Source organism: Salvia hispanica, chromosome 5 (assembly GCF_029641045.1).
Source record: "Salvia hispanica isolate PSC_SH4W2 chromosome 5, Shi_PSC_v1, whole genome shotgun sequence".
Lineage (NCBI taxonomy): Eukaryota > Viridiplantae > Streptophyta > Magnoliopsida > Lamiales > Lamiaceae > Salvia > Salvia hispanica.
The window spans coordinates 47,091,626-47,114,086 of record NC_142696.1 but is presented as its reverse complement, the minus strand read 5'-3'; the positions used below and the strand labels follow the sequence as shown (position 1 = coordinate 47,114,086).

At 34.4% G+C, this 22,461-nt stretch overlaps 2 protein-coding genes across 2 annotated transcripts; one reads left to right on the top strand and one right to left on the bottom strand.

Moving 5' to 3' along the window:
• Nucleotides 1-13,565: 13,565 nt before the first annotated feature.
• LOC125188772 (protein MEI2-like 2) lies at nucleotides 13,566-18,451 on the top strand. Its single transcript, XM_048085822.2, has 12 exons — nucleotides 13,566-13,721; nucleotides 14,667-14,886; nucleotides 14,978-15,447; nucleotides 15,546-15,704; nucleotides 15,773-15,889; nucleotides 15,981-16,132; nucleotides 16,207-16,298; nucleotides 16,380-17,283; nucleotides 17,365-17,449; nucleotides 17,547-17,615; nucleotides 17,698-17,877; nucleotides 17,963-18,451. Exons 2-12 carry the CDS (start codon nucleotides 14,769-14,771, stop codon nucleotides 18,077-18,079), a joined length of 2,463 nt encoding a protein of 820 aa, XP_047941779.2. The 5' UTR covers nucleotides 13,566-13,721; nucleotides 14,667-14,768; the 3' UTR covers nucleotides 18,080-18,451.
• Nucleotides 18,452-18,532: 81 nt separating this feature from the next.
• Nucleotides 18,533-21,052, bottom strand: LOC125187433 (ribose-phosphate pyrophosphokinase 4-like). The gene is made up of 7 exons (XM_048084027.2): nucleotides 20,835-21,052; nucleotides 19,805-20,120; nucleotides 19,573-19,668; nucleotides 19,390-19,458; nucleotides 19,173-19,301; nucleotides 18,929-19,031; nucleotides 18,533-18,839 (listed from the first exon to the last, which is right to left on the bottom strand). Exons 1-7 carry the CDS (start codon nucleotides 20,945-20,947, stop codon nucleotides 18,709-18,711), a joined length of 957 nt encoding a protein of 318 aa, XP_047939984.2. The 5' UTR covers nucleotides 20,948-21,052; the 3' UTR covers nucleotides 18,533-18,708.
• Nucleotides 21,053-22,461: the final 1,409 nt, after the last annotated feature.

The following is a 22,461-nucleotide window of genomic DNA, read 5'->3' as shown; positions in this document are numbered from 1 at the left end:
TAAAATTACGATTAAATTACCGAATTAAATTTACGAGACATATACGGGAAAATTCATTAATTTTATATAAAAAAAAAAAGTACAATAACTAAAAATCAAAAAAATTACATAATAAAAAAAATCCGGGCTTGCACACACGAGCCACCGCCCCACTCTACTCCTCACTAATTTATTAAAAAAATACATTAAAAAATGTTAGTATGCGACGGTATGACATGTTTCTGTTTTAGGTCTTAATTTTGTATTGGGCTAGTTGTTGTTGTCCATCGCTAGATGTTGCTCTTGTACAGAAATTTAGAGATAGAGAAAATCGCGTTTATATAGTTTTTCAAAAATTAAAAAAAAAAGTATTAAAAAAAATTTTAAAAAAAGAAATAAAAAAAATAAAAAATAGCGTTGGCCGATCGGGCCGCCACAATGGCGGCCAGCGCATCGGCCAGCCACACGCGATCGGCTAGCCCACGCCGGTTTTTTCGCCGAAATTCGGCTGGCCTACTCCAATGGTTCGGCTAGCCGCGTCAATCGGCTAGCCGGTGGCTAGCCTATCATTGCGGATGCTCTTAGTATGAAATTTAATGATCAAATTAATTATTATTTCCAACTAATTATGAGGATGGACTTAGTCACTTAGCTTTAAGCCAAGTGTTTTTTCATTTGTATGCTTTTCTGTTATAACGCATCAAAGTTTTAATTCTAAGTGAAAATTAAAATGATTTTTTAGCGGTTTTGTCTTTGTATTTAATGAATGGACTATGTAGTATAATGGGTGGTGCATAATTATTTCATTTTGGTAACCGTAGATATTTTAAATTATTTAAGGTGTATACAATATTCTAACTTTATTTGAGTTTTCGATTTATTTACTTTATTTTTATTTTGTAGTAGCTTGTTATCTGGTTAATGTTTGATTCTTGCTTCTAGTTAATGTTTTAACTTATTTAGATTGAGAAATACTCCAAGTGATTAGAGTTTAATACGATTGGATTATCTCCTGCTAGATTTAGAATTATAGATTTAACTTTTTTTATATAATAAATAAAGTTGATCCAATTTCTTTCACGATGATTTGCAACCTCAATTAGTGGGAGTGTAGGGCGAAAACATCTTACTAATGTAGAAAAGTTGATCCCTTTTTTATATTTGCCTTTCACATTCAAATGAAAATTGTGATTTTTTTTGGATTGTATCAAATAATAGTATGGAGTATTATTTTTGTCGTCTATGAAGTGGTTCATGTAGTAATAATATCGTAAATGACCAATTAGGCCTTAATTCTATTAGAACTTAGCATGTATGCACAATAGTCGGTAATGGCTATAGCTAGGTCGGACCCACGTATGTAAATGGCTCCAACCCGACCATTTTCAGCCCGGGCGGAGCCATATATGTGTGGGGAAGGGCAAATTTACATATGATGAAAATTTAAGAATTTAAGGAGGGACATTTAGTAAAGAACTAAAAGAAATAAATTTTATAAACAACAATATACATACGGAGTAGAAAATTTGAGGTGGGGCAAATACCCCTCCTATGTGCTTACTAGATTCGCACAGGTTTTCAGGCAAGTGCTTGCTTCGATCAGTGTTAACCAAAGCATATGACGCCCTCGTCCGAGCATGCCTTTAGTCTTAATCCTTAATTCTTGAACATGTAGTACTGTTATTTTGTGAAAGTTTGGTATCATAATGAACATTTTACTATATTCATAAAATGTTAATAAGAGGGGTGGCTTGCTTAAGGACCTTAACCTTATTGTGTTTGAAGTGAGGGTCCCTTAGTAATAGGTGGACAGAGAAATGAAGATCTAACTATATGTCTCAATTATTTAAGTGGGAAATACTATTGCTACGACACATACAAGTATATATATTGAATTATGAGTATTGGTGATAGCTTATAATTTTGGCAATAGTGAAGTGGGTGAAACCTACCACTTCCTACCAAATTATTTTTTCATTATAGCTCACTCACTACCTTCTAGAATGTATATACTTACATATTATTGCAGTCACGTTCAATTTGATTAAGAGAGGCCATTTACTAAATCGAAACCATGAAAACTGAAAAAGATGTACCAACTTGAGATAAATCATGAAACTCAATTACTAGTTTATAGTAAGTTTTTTAGACGTTTATAGTACTCTTTCCGTCTCATTCTATTTCATTCAGTTTTTCTGTTTGTCATAAAATTTTGTATAGTATGAAAAAGATTATATGATTAGAACAAGTAGTGTTTTTATTTTAGGATATGCTTCAAGTTGAGTGTGAGACATCTCAAAAATCGAAAACATATCAAGTAGAGTCATATGCACGAATAAGATTTTTATTTCAAAATCTATTACACTCCTTCCATCCACGCCCGATAGTCTTGCCTTTTCATTTTAATATGCCACAAAAATCAGTCGTTTTCCATTTTCGACAACATGATTCATTGAGTATTCTCTCTTTTTCTTGAATGCAGTGAAGGAGTAGTATTCAGCTTCAACTAACAATACTTCAATTTTCTTTTTTCTCGTATTCTATCATATTAAAATTTGTATCGTTCACATTAAAGACCGTCGGACGATACACATGTTAAAAGTGGAAGTCAAGAAACATGCAAATTCACCAACAAAAAACTTTCCGAAAGAAGAAAAAAAACTGTTGGGATTTTAATACAAATAGGACCTCTAACAACCATGTAAAAAGTGAACATTTATATTTTGATAATCGGACATTCTAACGACCGACAACAACTTATCGTTTTGTCTCTCAATTAAAGTATTACTATTAATTTCTTTTTTTGCTATATATTTTTCTATGTTCGATTATTTCGATTTTGATCTACTGTTATTTTCCCTCACTTTTGGCAGCTTGCTTCTCTTTATCTTCTTTTTTGGTTTTGTAATTAATTAGATACGACAAAGTTATGAGTTGAGAATATTAACCACGTGATATTTGGCTTTTTCCGATGACCACATATATTATTAAGGGAATTGAAAAATATTGGGACTAAAGATAAAATAATTTGATCCCAACATGAAAGATTGTATTGACTCTTTATTATAAATACAATAATATCATATAAAATTTTTAAAAATATGCTTATTGTTATACACCTAATAAAACTTTAGATTCTTGATAGAATAAACTAAGCATATTTTAATTTGATCAAAAGTTGTCCATTTAATCGAGAATTGATATTTCTTCGTTCACCAAAATTATAAATATCCTTCAAAATTTATCACCGGTTTCCTTTTTCGTCTGTCTCTAAAAATTTGTCATCTTTCACTTTTATCATTTTTTGTAGTAGACCTCATATTTCACTAACTCATTCTCACTCACATTTTATTATAAAATTAATATATAAAAATAGAACTCACCTGCCACCAACTTTTTCAACCCACTTTCTATTACATTTCTTAAAATCTGTGTCGGATCAAATGATGATAAATTATAGGGGACGGAGGGAGTATTATTTAACTTCCACTTTCTACTTTTGTCACATCCACATGATTTGGTATTTATTTAATTATTTTAGAAATCAATCGATGCACTAAATAAATTAAGAGGAACTATAAAGTTTTCAAAATGGGGTTGAAACATATAATGTTATAAAAATGGGTCGTAAACTCGTAATTAAGTCGTGTCACTTAATTTTCTCTTTAGCGAAAGATATTGAATTTAATCTTATCTTTATTCAGATAAACTTTACCTTATATATATATTGGTCTCATCTTCGCAACGAATAATCATTTCGTGTCAATAATTGACATTTTTTCCTAGTAATTTTTTCTATCAAAATTGTCGGCAAAATCTATAGTCCATTATTTTACTTATATTCAGTCACATTATGTGTGTGTTGCAGGCTGTCATATTTTGGTATGTATACGTAAAATTGGTAATGTAATTCTAAATGCACCACAATTGGTCAAATATTTCATTCTTCAACAATTTTGATTTGTTTGTTAATTTGCATTTTTAGGGCAGTGTGTATTGGAACTCGACATTTGTTTGAACATTCACGAAATTGCCCATTAAAACAATTTTTATGTTTTGAGTAGATGAAATATTCGTAATCCAAACTAAATTAATATATTTAATTTGATTTGAATTTTTTTAATTTTTTATTCTTCAAAATTTGAGTTTCCCGTTCGGTTCAGATTAGTGTTTTAAAACTGAAAAAATAAGGAAAATGCATTATAACCCAGTATATATATAATAATTATGAATCTAGGTTTATGTTAAAATGACAACCCCTCTTAAAGTGACATCGTGCCACCACTTATACAGCAATATTATAAACGCTACACAGCAATATTACAAACACTACACATCAATCTATAGATTGTTGTATAGTGTGTCGGATATTGATGGACATATTAGAAATGGGTCACTCACCCCTTAAAAGGCCTCATAAGGGGGAGGATTATCCACACTTATATAGATTAGATTGGATCATCACCAAGTCGATGTGGGACAGAATTTAGAGAATTTAACACGCCCCCTCACGTGTGGGCCGGAAAGGACATCGGTCTTCCATCACGTGGGTAAGCAATGCTAGAGATAAGAGAACCATCATCGATGTGGGCCGGAAAGGACATCGGTCTTCCACTCGTGAGGTAGATAAGAGATAAAGAGAAAACCATCATCGACTTGGGCCCGCTCTGATACCATATTAGAAATGGGTCACTCACCCCTTAAAAGGCCTCATAAGGGGGAGGGTTATCCAACCTTATATAGATTAGATTGGATCATCACCAAGTCGATGTGGGACAGAATTTAGAGAATTTAACACGCCCCCTCACGTGTGGGCCGGAAAGGACATCGGTCTTCCATCACGTGGGTAGGCAATGCTAGAGATAAGAGAACCATCATCGATCGACTTGGGTCCGTTCTGATATCTTGTCCGATGTGTCATTCCGGCCCACACGTGAGGGGGCGTGTTAAAATTCTAATATCTTGTCCCACATCGGCTTGGTGATGATCTTATCTCTTCTATATAAGTGTGGATAATCCTCCCCCTTATGAGGCCTTTTAATGGGTGAGTGACCCATTTCTAATATGGTATCAGAGCAGGGCCCAAGTCGATGATGGTTTATCTCTTTATCTCTTCTCTTGCCTACCCACGTGATGGAAGTCCGATGTGTCATTCCGGCCCACACGTGAGGGGGCGTGTTAAAATTCTAATATCTTATCCCACATCGGCTTGGTGATGATCCTATCTCTTCTATATAAGTGTGAATAATCCTCCCCCTTGGTGATGATCCTATCTCTTCTATATAAGTGTGAATAATCCTCCCTCTTATGAGGCCTTTTAAGGGGTGAGTGGCCCATTTCTAATAGGACAAGAAAAATTGCCGGATAAAGACCAGCAAATTACTGAACATCTTTTTTCAGATTTTTTTGCCACGTGGCAGCTTATTATTCGTCCATGTGTACAAATAATTGGCTATGAATGATGGCATGATGTTATTTTAAGGGGTGATGACACCCTAACATGCCCTATGAATGTATTTTTAAATAATAGTATAAAATATTTTATTCAAATCTTTTGGTTTGGTTTGGATTGTAGTAAATTCTTTTCGGATTAGTTTTGATTTATATCTTTCACAAGATTTAAATTTCTGGATTGGCTTTAATTTGTATTCAATTAAACTACAGATTGTGGATGAATTTGACAAAAAATTGATCCGAAATCCGATCATCAAAGATTTGACAAATAACCCACGTTTTTAATAAGAAAGCGATAAAGTGGCAATCGCTGGAGTTAAAAAGTCATGATCCATTAATTTAATATTGTAGGCCAAACTAAGGAAGCATTCACACATGCATAATAAGTGTGACATTTTTTTAATTACTTTAAGATGAATTATTGACTTGCAAATCGCCCCTTTTTCACCACGTGAAATTCTCCGGCAAATTAGGTAGTATATACACAATATTTACATACTTATACACGTGTAAATCACAAGAATTTTTTAATGAGATAATTATACTCTGTCCATATTTCAATGTTGTATGACAAGCAATTATATATACATTAAAAATAAAATAATAGGAGTATTAGAGATAGTGGTAAATCTTTAATCATGTGACCTCCCTGACCCAAAAAAACATGCATTATTCTTACATATTTTATTGCCATTATATTTTATATTGTCATTTGCATTATGGAAAATAAATGATTAATGCCAAAATAGCGTTTTAATTAATTACTTGAATTTAGTTGTTTGCGCTTATATAAGTATGCGTGTATGAGGATTTAGATTACATAAGTATAGTGATTTTATTCGTTACTAGTATTATTTTTAATGTAATGTACGTAATAGTACTCTTCTTTCTATTATATACTATATTATATTATTTGTACATATATGGGACACAATTTATGAGAATTTTAATTAGATCAAACTTTAGCCTACATAGTATATTATTTGTGCACATAGAAATATGATAGTACACGTGGGACTAAGCTCAGCAGACACTACCTCCATATATAAAAAAAGAGATAGAGAGAAAAATATAGAAAGGGGGAAGGGAAAGACGAACGAAAGTTGACAAAGTGAAGAAAATATGGAATCCATAAAGAAATAAAAATTCATGGTTGAGCATATGATTGTGAGTTGTAAATCAGGTGATGGAATCAGGAGTTCGATTAGATTATATGTTGATTATCAGGTGTGCATAAATTATTTTTAATTTTACGTGTGCTATATGGTTGATTTCTATGTCTTAAATTGGAATGAATATTTGTATTAGATGATGGATATATGATTAGTGCAAATGATATATTTATATACCGCATTGAAATTATTTGATTGAATATAATCAGGATATCTAGTTGATCGAAATGATATGTTTTTTTATGGTGTTGAAAGTATGTGAATCATATGATTAAAGAGGATCCGTGACGGTCTTGCTCTGGATTTAAAATTAGAGGGACCTATGAGTCCAATTACAGAGGGACATTCGTGTCATAGAGGAATCCCGAGTAGATACCAGGCTTGATATGTCATAGAATAATAATTGGTGGAATATGATATGGATACGAGATTAGTACAATGGATATGTTTGATAGTGAAAGTACATGAATCATGTGACTAAAGAGGATTTGTGACAATTTTGCTCTGGATCTGAAATACAGAGGGACCTATGAGTCCAAATGTAAAGAGACCTTCGGGTCAATTACAAAGGGACCTATGAGTCCAATTACAGAGGGACATATGAGTCCAAATATAGAGGGACCTTCGGGTCAATTACAGAGGGACATATGTGTCCAATTATAAAGGGACCCTTCGGGTCAAATACAGAGGGACCTATGAGTCCAATTATCATAGAGAAATCCCGGGCTATACCAAACTTAATTTGTCACAGAATAATAAATGGAATAGAGTGGCATATGCATATGGATGGGAAAGTGATTATGATATTCGATGTTTATTTATATGTGCGGATTTAGAATATTTGTCAAAGAGATTGGGGTGTGATAAATCACTATTCAATTTTATAGCTACACAAAATTTCATCACAATTACTCCCTCCGCCCCTATTAGGAGTCACTTTTTGACCGGACACAGGTTTTAAGAAATGTAAAGAAAAGTTGGTTGAAAAAGTTAGTGGAATGTGAGACCCATTTTTTTATATTGTTTTATAATAAAATGTGAGTGAATTGAATTAGTGGAATGTGGGACCTACTTACTATTTATGGTAAAAATGAAGTGTGACTCTTAATTGGGAACGGACCGAAATGAAAAAGTGTGACTCTTAATGGGGGACGGAGGAAGTATATTTTTATCTATAAAAAATGGCTACAATATAAGCTCAAACCAAAACAATAAAAAAATGCAAATTAACCACACAACAGACACAACATCATTATCAATATTAAAGTGTTGTTTTAATAATTTGTCACAGTTTAAAAATAGTGACATAATTGTCGCATGCTAGTACTATTCATATTATTGGGCTTTTATATTTTATGAATTTTGATTTTGTAACAACTTTGAGTGTGTTCACAATCACTACCATTACAAAATTGCCAATGTCAAAACAATTAAACAAAGGGATCGAGTTTTATGATAGTTAAATTAAATCCAATTAACTTGTATTCATATTTCAAAACCTAAGTACGCTCGTGTTGGTAATCATTGGTTTATTAACTTATTTGTCACCCAATTCCAATAAAATAATAAATTTTGTACATTGATATATTATTGGTTTGTGGGTGTCGGCAGTAATACTATATGCTTAATGTCAGACGTCGATTTCGTGTGAGGTTAATTCTTTAGAAGAATACAATTATTGTTATTAATTACGATCTTACTTTAAATATACCCTACAATTAAAGAGCAATAACAAGTGAGTTGGACTTTTGGATTTAAATAATTCAAACCGGCATGGAAATGGGGAGGAGAGTGCGTGACGTTTAATGATGATTTTGTTTATTGAAAAAATCACAATCCCTAGCTAACTAACTTAATTAATTGAGAAAATGTTAGATCAATAATCAATACTACTACTCCTTCCTTCTTCCTTCTATCTTATTAGCAATGAAACGTTTTCTTTTTGGATTATTCCACTAAAAGTGAAACGTTTTCTAAAATAGAAATAACATTCTCTTTACTTTTTCAACTCTCTTCTTTTACTCTCTCTCTTCATTAACTCATAAAATAACACTGCATAAAATTTCGGGCCGACAACCAAATGTTTCATATTTATTGGGACGGAGAGAGTATTACTTAAAATTATCTACTACAACTCACCTTGAAATCACGAGTGCGTAGTTCGACATGAATATGACATTTTTTGTTCTTCAAAGTTTTAAAAAGTATATTTTTCATTTTCACTAATGAATGTTTTCGTTTTTTCTCGATTCATCAAGGCTCTATCTGAACAACAGCGAGCAAATATTCCAAAAATATTTCCAACAAAGAAGTTTAAAAGTCTATATAAAGATTCGACTAGAGCGAATGATTTTTTTTAACAGGGATACATTGTACCCTTTGTTCTGACGTAGATCCGCCACAATTGAGAGGTGCACTGATCTATAAATCACCACTTGTTTTCTAATCCAAAATTTGGATCTCGTTTTCTTATGTCATAAGTCAAAAACTACTTTGATAAATCTTATTTCACAATTTTTCCCTAAGTAAGAAGTGTATAACTCACTTTCTAAGTCAGAAGTTGCATCTTTTTCCCTAAATCAAAAGTCATAGTACCTCATTTCCTAAGTCATAAGAAAAAACTCATTTCCTTAGCAAAAAGTCAAAATTGAATTCCTTAACCTAAAAAATAACTCAAAAAATAAGCCAGAATCCAAAATTCATGTCAGAATCTTATTTCATACATATCTTACTATTAAATTAGATAGTATTTTTTATTATGTTTAAGAAAAATAATGAAAAAAGTTAAAAGAATTTAAATATACTCCTCTACTAGCATTTGAAGATAATGACAATTCTTTATATGGGCCGAGTTTTATAGTGAATCGGCCCACTCTTGAAAATACAAAAACCATGACAATGTTAATAAATATAGATGGGTGTCGTTGTTAAATTTTTTATATAAGTATACTAGTATTTTATTTTATCCCTATAAATCTTCAATCTCTAATTCAAAATTTTAACACACTAATATCTTAATTTAAGGAAATTCAGAAATTTACCATATAATGCTAATTTTTAGAAACTCTCCCCGAAAGTTTGCAAGATATTGGACACCCTTAATATTTCTATATAATAATTTAATCTATACATATAAAATAACACGATTTAGTCAATTTTTTCCAACCGTGCAATTGGTATTTAAAAAGTGAAGAATTTTGAAAATACCGTTGACAACATATATATGATCTCGTGAGCAAAGTAATTAAACTTAAAATTGTCCATCATATTTAATACTAAAATTTAATTTTATAAATATTATTCACTGGATGATTAAGACTCAATACTTAAATAATATAGTGATAATGATAGAAATAAATGCATTTTGATTTATAAATATTGATCTTTGTGATCTATAACAAAATTAATCAACTAATTAATTTCGATAATCTCGAGACTTGTCACAAGTCATAATCCCCCTAAATTATTAGTCCCTTTTTTGCTCTTTTTGCGGAGTTTCATTGATAAAATAACCACAGCTCCTTTGAAAAATAACTTTTTTATTATTCTAAACATGGGATTGGTTTAATAAAGAATTCAATTCAATCCTAATCATAATCCTGTCTCTATCCACCAATCATGCTCACATACCAACCAGTGGCATTTTTCGTATTTAACTCTATAATCCAAGCCCAAAAATCTTATCCCTAAAGCTATAATCTCATCAAGTACTTATCCCACATATTAAAATAAATTTTCCAAAATTTTAAATTCAAAACATCGTCTTAAACACTTCAATTTTAATAATACAGCCAGATTTTGCTTGTCGTTACCTTAAACGAGGTTGAAATAAGCAAATCACTATGATTTGTTTGGAAGCTATTTTGTTTTATTATTATTGTTTTTTTTTGTTTTTTTTATTTTTTTATAAATCGTTGCTGATCCATTATTGTTAAAACCACACCACTTTCAGATTGACTGATAGTTTGAATTTTTTTTTTACCTAAAAGATCTAACTAATTTTAAATGTAAATTATGATTTGATTTAATTAATAGAGACGCACCCAAGTTTTTGCCATTAGTTAGTTTTTTTTTAAATTTTAATCATGTAGTTTTCTTATAATAAAAATACTATTTGTAACTAATTTGTGTATAATATCAATAACCAGAAATGTATTTAAATCTAGAAATGCAGTCCAAATCTTAGTCCTATGATTAGATGATCTAATGGTCAATAATTAACCAAAAACATGAAAGGTCATAATTGAGCAGTTTTAGGTCATATTATAAGATTTGAGTTTAATGTCATGTTAAGATCATTTTAGGTTATGTTTTATGAGCATGACCTAAAAGTAAACTAACTATGACCTAACAATGCCCAAAATATGATATTTTTCTGCGTTTTTGTATTTAAATCTAGTTTTCATAGATAAAAACCCTATAATTGCATATTATAAAAATACTAAAATACTTATGTAGGTGAAAAGTGCCTATAGTGCTCCACTATGGTAAATATATTTACGTATAATGATATTGTTTATAATAATAGTTGTATATTATTGTGAAGCGTATAATGATCATTAAAATTCACACAACTAGAAAAAATGGACACGATTTTCTGTGTTATTTGTCCACAAAAATATTCTTAGTTTAATTTGTGGCAGTAGTGTTCACACTCCATGTATTTTTGTTTAATATGACACATATTTTCCTAACTATTTATTAAAATATGTGTTATCTATAATTTGACGCATATTTCGAGGATGGAGAAAGTACTATTTTAATCAGTTATTGTCATTTTCATAAACAAATAAAAATTACTTTAAAATGGCTAAATTTCTTTATGCAATTATAACTTGATGGTATTACCAATTTTTTCGCATATTTTTTCCAAAGTAGTTTGTCGGTCATACACCATTAAAATGACGTCAATTATAAATGAAACTGACATTAGTACTTCAAAAATAGGAATAAAATGGTCATAAATGGGAAAATCATTTGGGACCATTAACTCTTTCTAAAACGTTCACGGCTTTATATTATATTTTTGTTTTTATTTTAGATGAAAAAAATAATGCACTTTATAACAAGTTGGTATTAAAAGCTCTAGTTAACAATTAAAAATGGAACTCGTAGAATCGTACGTAGTTAATACTACTTAATAATATTTTAGCCGGTATTATACGCAAATCCAATAAGAGAATCATCATCGACAATAAATGACAGAAGAATAACGAAAGTAAACCCCAATTTCAAATACTCAAGGCAAAACTCTTATACAGTAAATCGATGACAGCTCCAAATACCAAATTTAACGTAATTTTTCGACACTCATTAACTGATTATGAGGTCAATTAACCCACGTAACCCCACCTAGACCCACTATTTATCACACTATATATGATCAATAATTGATACCCAACTAGATATATAAAAGTTGACCATTCCATAACTCCATTGCTAGTTTACTATACTAATGAAAGAAACTCATAATGATCATTGATTTTGCTTCGTTACATTAAAAACGATCATTTTCAGTCACTTTTTTTTTTGCATTCAATTTATGATAATATTTTTTCCGTATATAATACAATTAGGACACTCACATATTGGATGACTCAGTAATTTCTCAACAATGCTTATCGTAGTTTGTATTTCAATTAATAAAAATTAATTCAAGTAATGCATTATTATCCATTAGAAAACATTTACACATAAACCATCACGGATAGCGACCACACACCATGTCATAATATATTTTTCTTCAGGTAATAATTTATAATACGGTAAATATGAGAAATTTGCTAAAATAGTAATACATCAATCCTTATTAATAACCCTTACCCAACAAAATAATAATACGTCAATATATATAATATAGTAAATATGAGAAATTTGCTAAAATAGCAATATGGCAATCTTTATTAATAACCCTTACCCAACAAAATAATAATACGTTAATATATATAATATGGTAAATATGAGAAATTTGCTAAAATAGTAATATGGCAATCTTTATTAATAACCCTTAACCAACAAGATAACAATACGTCAATATACAGTGTTAGATTATCTTTATTAATGACCCTTATCCAACGAAGTAATAACACGACAATATGCAGTGTTAGATTATCTTCATGAGTAACCTCCATCCAATTCCAATTCACACACTCAATCTCGAATTTAATACTCCCTCCGTCCCAAAGAAATCAGCCATATTTTCTTTTTCGTCCGTCCCATACAAATAGTCACATATTCATTTATGGTAACCCTTTTCTCCTTCTTTTTTACTTTTTCATTTATGGGTCCACCACCTACTACACAATTTTAACTAATCCCCCCGCCCCACGAACATTGTCCCATTTTTCTATTTTCGTCCGTCCCACAAAGTTTGTCCCATTTCACTTTTACCATTTTTGGTAGTGGACCCCATATTCCACCAACTCATTCCTACTCACATTTTATTATAAAACTAATACTTTAAAAATAGGACCCACATCCCACCAACCTTTTCAACTCACTTTTCATTACATTTCTTAAAACCCGTGTCGAGTCAAAGTGAGACTATCTTTATGGGACGGAGGGAGTATTTTTTCTCCTTTTCTTTTACTTTACCAAATTACGCATTAAAACCCGTGTCAATCCTAAAGGGCCAATTTGTATGGAACTGAGAAAGTAAAATTTACATATTTCCACAACTACAAGTAACTTAAACCTAATTTATTTGCAATTATTCTCCCCAAGTTATAAATAATCATTTTTTGGGATTACAATTTAATAATCACAATCCAAAGTCCAAACAGAGCTTACCGAAGATGGAATTGAAAGCAATGCTAATATTTTTCTTCTGCAATTAAGATTTTGAAAGCAAAAAATCTAAACTTCAATTCACTTTAATAATCGTATAGGATTGTCAGATACCTCTTTCCCTCCAATCATTTCCCACTGTGTTTCCCCTTTGGACCATTTTGGCTTTGTGGGGCCTCTCTCTCTCCCCTCTCCGTCTCCCTCTCTCTGCAATTCTTATTTATCTCTCTAAAAAACAACTCTCTCTCTCTCCTCAAACATTATTAACTTGCGTTGCGGCGGGAGAGAAGGAAGTGAAGGAGTGGAAGTTAACAATTCCTCTGCTTATACGTAAGCCTTGTTGTTTCGTTTTCTTGCTCTGTTTTTTTGTTTATCTTTAGCTTCTTGTGAATCCCTCTCTTCCCCTTTCTTGTTGACTTCTCTCTTCTCTTCTCTTTCCCACCAAGCCCAAGATTTTTCCTTTTCTGGTTCTGGTTTTTCACTCTCTCTCTCTGTCCGTTTTTGGAGAAAAAAAACCGTCTTGTGATTTCAGAATCTGGATTTTAGTGCAAATTAGCGATCTTTATGTGGTAAAGTTGCAATCTTTTTCTTGATTTTGTTCAATTGTTGCATGTGGTTGAGTGAAGCTTTGAATTTGCTTTGGTTGTTTGCAAGATTGTTTCTTTGGGCATGGGCTTGTAGTTTATTTGATTTTGGGAATTTGTGGGTTTCCTGTTTATAGCAGTGTTCATCAGTTACCGATGGTTGACCAAAATTAAATTCATGTTGTGTTGATTGCACAAAGTTCTGATCAGAGCTTGAGTTAATTATGCTTTAATTTGGAAGCTCTAGTAATAATAGAGTTTGATGGTAAGTGTAAACTTTTGGTGGACTCAACTGTGATGTTTTCAATATGGGCCTTGTGTTTTATTCCTCTTTTGGTTGGTTTGGTTAATTAAAGCTTGATTTTCTCCCTGGCCATTACTTTGTCCTTTCTCTTTGATGTATTGATGTTTTTTTTTTACTTTTCTTTGTGTTAATTTACTTTTTTTGTGGTGTCTTGTTTAGTGAGAAGTAGGCAGTCTTGCTGTTCCTCATATTTACCAGAAATTGTGTGGCTAGCTTAGCACATTGAAGAGATTTAAAGATACTTTTGTTTCTTGGTTATATGTAGTATAAGATTTCGCCGGTTTTTATTGCGGTTTATTGATTCGTAACATCAACTGTAGCTATTGACTTGCCACCACAAGATTTAAGATGGTCCAGTGTATGATGCTGTGTTTGTGTTTCTTGCAGTAATTTATTTGAGTTCCGGGGTCGTTAACGAGTTCTCATTGATTTGACACATCACGAAGCATTTACGTGAAGGACTACATTTTCCTCTAACCCGAGCCAGTCATGAGTATTGGAGGGGAAAAAAATGCGTGGAGACTTCCTGGCAGAACTGATGCATATCATGCATCTAGTGATGCCAGCTTGTTTTCTTCGTCGTTGCCTGTCCTTTTGCATGGGAAGCGTAAGTAGAAGCAGTTGAAATCCCGATGGTGTTATTTTGATTTTCTTCTATGTTATGGTGAAATCTCAGATTTGCTTGTTTCTGTTTGTAGTTAACTTTAATGGGTCCAATCCAAGTGGTCTTTCGCTGGATGATGGCTTTCCGAGCCTTAGCAAACTACAACTACGAGATGAGGCATTGGATCCACTCAAAGAAATTGATGATCCGAGTATGACGGGAACTTTTCTCCCTGGTGATGAAGATGAACTTTTGGCTGGTCTTATGGACGATTTCGACCTCTCTGGCTTGCCGACTCAACTTGAGGACTTGGACGATGATTTCTTTGGAAGTGGAGGGGGAATGGAAATCGAACCTGAAAATCAAGAAAATTCAGTCAATGGAATACCGAGGATGAGTACTGACACTATTGGCATTAGTAGCATTACCCAATTTGGTTTCGCCAATGGTGCTGCTGGATCCGTCAGCGGAGAACATCCATACGGAGAGCACCCTTCGAGGACATTGTTCGTTCGCAATATCAACAGTAATGTGGAAGATTCTGAACTGAAGTCTCTCTTTGAGGTATGGTTAATGGTTAACAAGATTCAAATTACTAAAATGTGGAAAGCACTCAAATACTAATTTGTGCTCTACTTTTTCTTTCTGCTCGTGCCGAATAGCAATATGGAGATATCAGAACTCTTTATACTGCATGTAAGCATAGGGGATTTGTGATGATATCTTACTATGACATCAGAGCTGCTCGAAGTGCAATGCGTGGCTTACAAAATAAGCCCCTGAGGCGAAGGAAACTCGACATCCATTTTTCAATTCCAAAGGTCTGAACCCCTGTCTTCTCTTGGTTTTCGCTGTACGTTTTGCTCAATTGTTTATACCTCATGTACAGGACAATCCATCTGAAAAAGACGTGAATCAGGGAACTTTAGTGGTGTTCAATCTGGATGCTTCTGTTTCCAACGATGACCTTCGCCAAATTTTTGGTGCTTATGGGGAAGTGAAGGAGGTACATTCTTCTTACCATGTCAAGTAGTAACATGTACTTAGTCTGCTCGTATTTGATGAACTGAAATGGATACATTTATAATTAAATGTAGATAAGGGAAACGCCACATAAGCGACACCATAAGTTCATCGAGTTTTATGATGTTAGAGGTGCAGATGCGGCCCTGAAGGCTTTAAACAGATGTGACATAGCTGGAAAGCGCATAAAGCTTGAACCTAGCCGGCCTGGTGGTGCTCGTCGCAGGTAACCTCTAAACACCATGATTTGGGCATAAAGTTGGAATCTTGCTTCTTTAACTCATTATGCCTCTCCTCCAGCTTAATGCTGCAACTGAGCCAAGATCAAGAATTAGATGAAACTCGAGGTCTCCGACACCCAATTGGTTCACCCATCGGCAACTCTCCCCCAGGCATGTTAATGGATTGCCTTCCTTATTAGTTCCACCTAAAACTTTAATTTATTAACTAACAATCATGTGGTGTCTACGCAGGTATTTGGCCGAATTTTGGCAGCCCGGTCGAGCAAAACTCGTTGCACGGTTACAGCCAGTCACCTACTTTAGGTGGGCTCAGCCCTGTAGGAAGCTCTCACTTGTCTGGTTTGGCTTCTATTCTTCCTTCTCATGTATCAAGTCCTGTGAAGATTTCACCCATCGGTAAAGATACTGCACGCATAAGCCATTCGAACCAGGTATTCCCTAATGGAACGCACGGAGCAGCCTATCAGCAACACTTTTCTGTTCCGGACCCGATGATAAATTTAAGCCCTGGAGCTACTTCATCATTTAGTGATTCCAAGCCATCCAGCGTTGGAACTCTTTCCGGTCCTCAGTTTCTGTGGGGAAGTCCCACTATCCACTCCGACCATGTGAATTCTTCGGGGTGGGCATCTTCGCAGAAAGGCCATCCGTTTCCATCTAGAGCACCGGGAGTTGGTTTCCCATACACCACTCAGCATGGCTCTTTCCGCGGTTCGCATCATCTTCATGTTGGATCTGCTCCGTCTGGTATTCCGATGGAAAGACATTTTGGTTTTTTTCCCGACTCTCCTGAGCCTTCGTCTTACATAAACCAGGCAGCGTATGGAGTTCCGAATTTTAGCCACACTAATGGGAATAGAGTCCCCGTGTCTATCAACCTAGGCGTTGCGTATGCTGGAAATTTTGCTGAAAGTGGTTCTCCTAGTTCCCGAATGATGCCAATGTCCAGAAATGGCCCTTTATATTTTGGAGGAATGGGATCTGCTAGCAACGATGGAACAATAGATCGTGGTCGAAGAAGGGGTGATAGCGGAAGCCAAATGGATAACAAAAGGCAATACCAACTTGATTTGGAAAAGATCAGAAATGGTGAAGATTCTAGGACTACTTTGATGATTAAAAACATCCCGAACAAGTAAGAAACCGTAATGCTTGAGGTTTTTGTATTCCTAATGCTTATTTACTTCCTATTTTGTCTTCTTATCCATGTGTAAAGGTACACTTCGAAGATGCTTCTCCTAGCTATCGATGAAACGCACAAGGGTGCATATGATTTTCTCTATTTGCCAATTGACTTTAAGGTAATCACATGTTTAGTTAGAGAAAGTGTTCCCTCAACCAGTGATTCGATATTAAATTCCGATTCAGTATTAACTTTGTTGATTTATCTTGATCCAGAATAAGTGCAATGTTGGATACGCCTTCATCAACATGGTTTCTCCTTTTCACATTATCTCCTTCGTTGAGGTATTTGCTTCCTTCCCTGGTCACATAACGCCTTTGTTTACATGAAATCCGAATATTTGACACGCGCAATGCATCTTTGAAGGCATTTAATGGCAAGAAATGGGAAAAGTTCAACAGCGAAAAAGTTGCTTCGTTGGCATATGCAAGAATCCAGGGAAAAGTTGCTCTCGTTTCACATTTTCAAAACTCAAGTTTGATGAATGAAGACAAGCGTTGTCGACCAATTCTCTTCCAATACGAGGGCCAAGAACCTGACGATATGGTATGCTCTTGTGCACAAACTTCTCAGTTGCACCTTTCGTCACGCTATTTGAATTGCTAATCTGTTGTCGTCTTTGGTGACTCAGGCGGCCTTCTCGTCCAGCAATCTGAACATTTTTGTTCGCCAGCCTGACGGATCTTACATAGGAGACTCCCTCGACAGCCCAAGGAGCGACCCAGATGAGAAGCTGTACGGAAGCTAACATGCTCGTGGAGCAACCGATTCAAATAACACTTTTCGTGGTAGAGTATGTGTTCGACTCTTGTACAGTTTTTGCGTTTATTTAAGTGTTCCGTGTTCTTCACTTCAGTGTCCACTTTTTGTGATGGATGCTCGATCCTCGGAGGCGAAAAACTAAAAAAAGACATAAGTTAATGGTTTAACAGTGGGAGAAGAAGCTGTCAATTGCATTTTCCAATCTAATCTTTGTTTTGTGTTGGTCTTCCTTTCTGGCTATATGTATAGAACTTTCTAGAGTTGGCTGAGATTCTAAAGAAAATGTATAGCTCAGTTGCTCCTCTTATGTATTACTAAGGGAATCATGAATTTATGACATTAATCTTGTTACTTATTAGTTTGTGTCTGTGTTTCACCTTAATTGATCTTGAATTTGTGACCTTAATCACCAAGAAGTAAATGACCCCAAAAATTGATCTTGAAAAACTCAATCTTGAATAGAATATACTCAAATAGATCTTCCACAAAAATACAAGATTGTCTGTTTTCATATATGTTAAATTGGCAAAAATAGGAAGTGAATTCTGTAGTTCAACACAAGATTCATAGTTCAGCAATGGATTGGATTCCTCCGGTGACCGTGGCGATCTGGCCTTAGATTTGGAGGGCGTCGGATATGGATTTCGCGAGGCTCAACACTTCAAAGGGAGCTTTTCCGGTGATGGCTTCAACGGTGAGGGGGCACGAATCACTGATCCAGAAGTGGCTGAACGCCTTCACTGAAACTGCAGATGCGTCGCAAACCATCACAATGAGTAATATGTATATCCGAGTTCAGGAACCATCAACGAGAGATGAAACGAATCAACCCTACCGTTGTCGTTCTTGTGAACGAATTGCTCCCAAGACCTCTTTGGAAACACACCATGAGTGACATATGCACTCACCTTTGCTGCACCTTGTGCTGCCAAAACTTTCTGATAAAACAACAAATGCAAAACAGATTGAATGATATGGTTTTCAAATCCATTACAAGTTTGTATTACAATGAATGTTCAAACATTAAAAGCCTTAAGAATTCAGTCAAGCAGCTAAAAGAAGAGGGCTGTAACGAATACCTGACATTCGATCAAGGTGCCACCGGACTGCACTAAGTCATCAACAATGACGACATGGCAACCCGTGGGATTTCCCTCTTTAATCCTCACTATTCTCTTGTCGCCTTCACGAACTTTGTTGCAGATGACCTAAGGCCATTTATTCGGACAGGAAATGATCGAATCAGAAAACGCAAGGCAGAAGAAGAAAAGGTTCAATATTCGTTGAAGGACAAACCATAGGAAAATGATCGAGTAGCTTGTGGAAACGTTTCCATGCTCCATCATCAGGAAACGCAACGACTATCTGCAAAGAAATGGAAGTCAGACAACAGCCTCTATTATACAAATTGTGTTTCAGATCATCAAAATCATTGAGAAAAGCAACAATATCGTATAACAAGCAAACTAAAGCACTGACCTTGTCCGATTCTGGAAGTTGCTGAAGCCGTTCCTTTAGTAGCGGGATCCCACTCTCGAAAACAGGTAGAATACTATCTCCGAAATAAAACCTCTCCTGTAAAGGAATGAGCAGATGTAAGCAAGTATGTTAGTCCCATCTAGAATTGGATTAATCGAATATACTGCGAGAAATGGATAGAATAGATGTAAAACAAAGACATGAACAACAGAATTGGTAAAATTTCAGGAACCTGCAGAGCATGTATGTCATAGATAACCAGACTGGTCGGACCACCCCTCGAGACAGGGGTGTTAGACAGCATTCTGGCCAAGGTAAACGCAGTTGCAACGTCACCTTCCTCTTCGATTCGCTCAAAGGAGCCAGTAGGGAAGAAAGGCAACACAACTGAGAAGGAGGCACAGAACAGCGTTGGAAGTGCAAAAATAACCGAAAGCTGTTCAAATATGACCGCAGGAGAGCTGAAAGATCCTAGAAAGGCAACGTGCTGGCCTCGAATATCATGTGCATTCTTAATGAACAGATTTGGAAATCCATCATCAAAACTCCTGCATTAAACCAAAAGATCAACACAGAAAAGAATTATTTCCCCTCACTCACATAAGTTTAAGACAATACTATATCAAAGCAAGCTAACCATCAATCCTAATAGCTATACTACACTTTGGAACTTCATACACCATAATGTGGTGTCAAACTAATCAATTCTCATGGTGAAACTCTGAAAAAAACAAATCTTTCAAGCATGAGGCCAAGAAAAAAGGGATTTATACCAAATACTCTCTCTATCCCACATAATTTTACTCAGTATTCCATTTTAGTCCGTCCCACATAATTTTACCTATTTCAATGTTATCATTTTTGGCAGTGGACCCCATATTCCACTAACTCATTCCTACTCACATTTTATTATAAAACCAATACTTTAAAAGTAGGATCCACGTCCCACCAACTTTTTAACTCACTTTCTATTGCATTTCTTAAAATCCGTGCCAAGTCAAACTGTATAAAATTATGTGGGACGGAGGGAGTATTTCTTAAAACCCGTGCCAACAACCAAAACTATTCAATCCCTATGAGCAAAGAATCAATTTTTATCTGTTGAAAGGAAAAAAAACAAGAAACCACTTCACAACATACAACAGCAGAGGAAATGGCAGGCTAGTTCTTCCTCCAACCAAATAAAAAACGAATCTTTTTTCCATAACAAGAGGAAATGTTTGTTTTGTAGCAACATCTAAAGGGTGGGGATTTGGACATACCTCCAGTTAATGGACTGAAGCTGGATGAGGTCAGATTGAGCAGCAACTTTACGCGCCAAATCCTCAGCTTCCAAGCAGTAGAAAAGCAGCACCTTCTTCTTTGTCCTCTCCATCCTTTTCACTCACACACACAAACACAGAGAGAGAGAGAGAGTATTAATAGGCGGGGCTGACACTGCCAGTTTCTTCAATTCAACGAAGAAAGACTGAGCACTGTGAGCGTGCATTGGCCACTGGGCCGCATATTTAATAAAGCTATCAGGGCAAGCTTCGGGCCGGGCTGACTGGCCCGATTACCTCAAAAAACAGTTAATGCGGGCCTTATGCTTTCGGCGGGTGGGTCCTCCTTTTCTTTCTTTCGTATAATTGTGTCTAAAATAAAAATTTTACTCCCTCCGTCCCCGATTAGGAGTTACACTTTGACCGGGCACGGGTTTTAAGAAAAGTAAATAAAAGTTGATTGAAAAAGTTAGTGGAATGTGAGACCCATTTTTTTATATTGGTTTTATAATAAAATGTTAGTGAATTGAGTTAGTGGAATGTGGGACCTACTTACTATTTATGGTAAAAATGAAGTGTGACTCTTAATCGGGGACGGAAATGGAAAAGTATGACTCTTAATCGAGGATGGAGGGAGTAGAAAAATATACTCCCTCCGTCCATAGTAGATGTCACACTTTCCTTTTTAGTTTGTCCCATAAAAGATGTCACATTTCCTTTTTCTTTGGAAAAAATTTCCTCTCGCATCAGTTATAAAATTATATTTTCTTTGACCACTTAATACACAAAATAACATCTCCTAAATTCTCATGACATCTCCCAAGTGTGACATTTACTACGGGATGGAAGGAGTACATTTGTTATGTGAGAATAGGTTTTTTCTGTCGCCATTCCACATTTGGAATGAAATCACGATAATAAAAGCTTGGTAAATTGAAAGAAGTTAGCGTGTAATATTAAAATCTAAAAAAAAAAATGATGAAATTTGAAAATTAGAATGAAATTAATAAATCACTGGACGTGAAAGATATATTCTTATTTGAATTTCTTTGATAAATTAGCTTAGTTTTCATATCTATTTACTATTTAGACTAATCTCATTGAGAAAATATTCCTTAGGAGATTATTATTTATTGATATTTTCTATGTTGATGATTTTCTGAAATAGTGATCTACAAAATGTCAGCGATTTCAAATGTTTCGAGACTTCCAAGGACGATAAGTTTTTCTTACAAGTATATACTTTTTGGTCATAACGTGCAATTAACTTTTAAATTTTCAACACATTTATCTAAAATTAATTGCACTAGAATAATAAAAGTAGATTTTCAATCTTAAATTTCATCCGTTTAATAAAAGAGATTACAATTAGCTGGACCTCGAGAGAGCTCGGGGAATCGCAATTTCGAATGATATGAAAATCTGAATTTGTGCTCCAATATAGATTGAAGAGTCATCTCAATTCCCACCTTGTGTTTTTGGGAATTCAAATTGAATTCGATTCCTGACAGAAATTGGGGGTTAGAATTCATTTTCCTTTTTCTATTAGGTCAAAGTCAGCATTTGGGGATACTATTTGACACATATTGGAGTTCAAAACATGTAAAATGAATAAAGTGGCTGAGAA

Excerpts from the sequence above, each read along its gene's own strand:
- LOC125188772 (XM_048085822.2), top strand. The coding sequence starts at position 14,769 with ATGAGTATTGGAGGGGAAAAAAATGCGTGGAGACTTCCTGGCAGAACT. Across the intron at positions 15,890-15,980 it reads CTTATGGGGAAGTGAAGGAG|ATAAGGGAAACGCCACATAA; the intron begins GTACATTCTTCT and ends AATTAAATGTAG. Across the intron at positions 17,284-17,364 it reads ATTAAAAACATCCCGAACAA|GTACACTTCGAAGATGCTTC; the intron begins GTAAGAAACCGT and ends CCATGTGTAAAG.
- LOC125187433 (XM_048084027.2), bottom strand. The coding sequence starts at position 20,947 with ATGGAGAGGACAAAGAAGAAGGTGCTGCTTTTCTACTGCTTGGAAGCT. Across the intron at positions 19,302-19,389 it reads TACTCGATCATTTTCCTATG|GTCATCTGCAACAAAGTTCG; the intron begins GTTTGTCCTTCA and ends AAATGGCCTTAG. Across the intron at positions 18,840-18,928 it reads CGTTCACAAGAACGACAACG|TTTCAGTGAAGGCGTTCAGC; the intron begins GTAGGGTTGATT and ends ACGCATCTGCAG.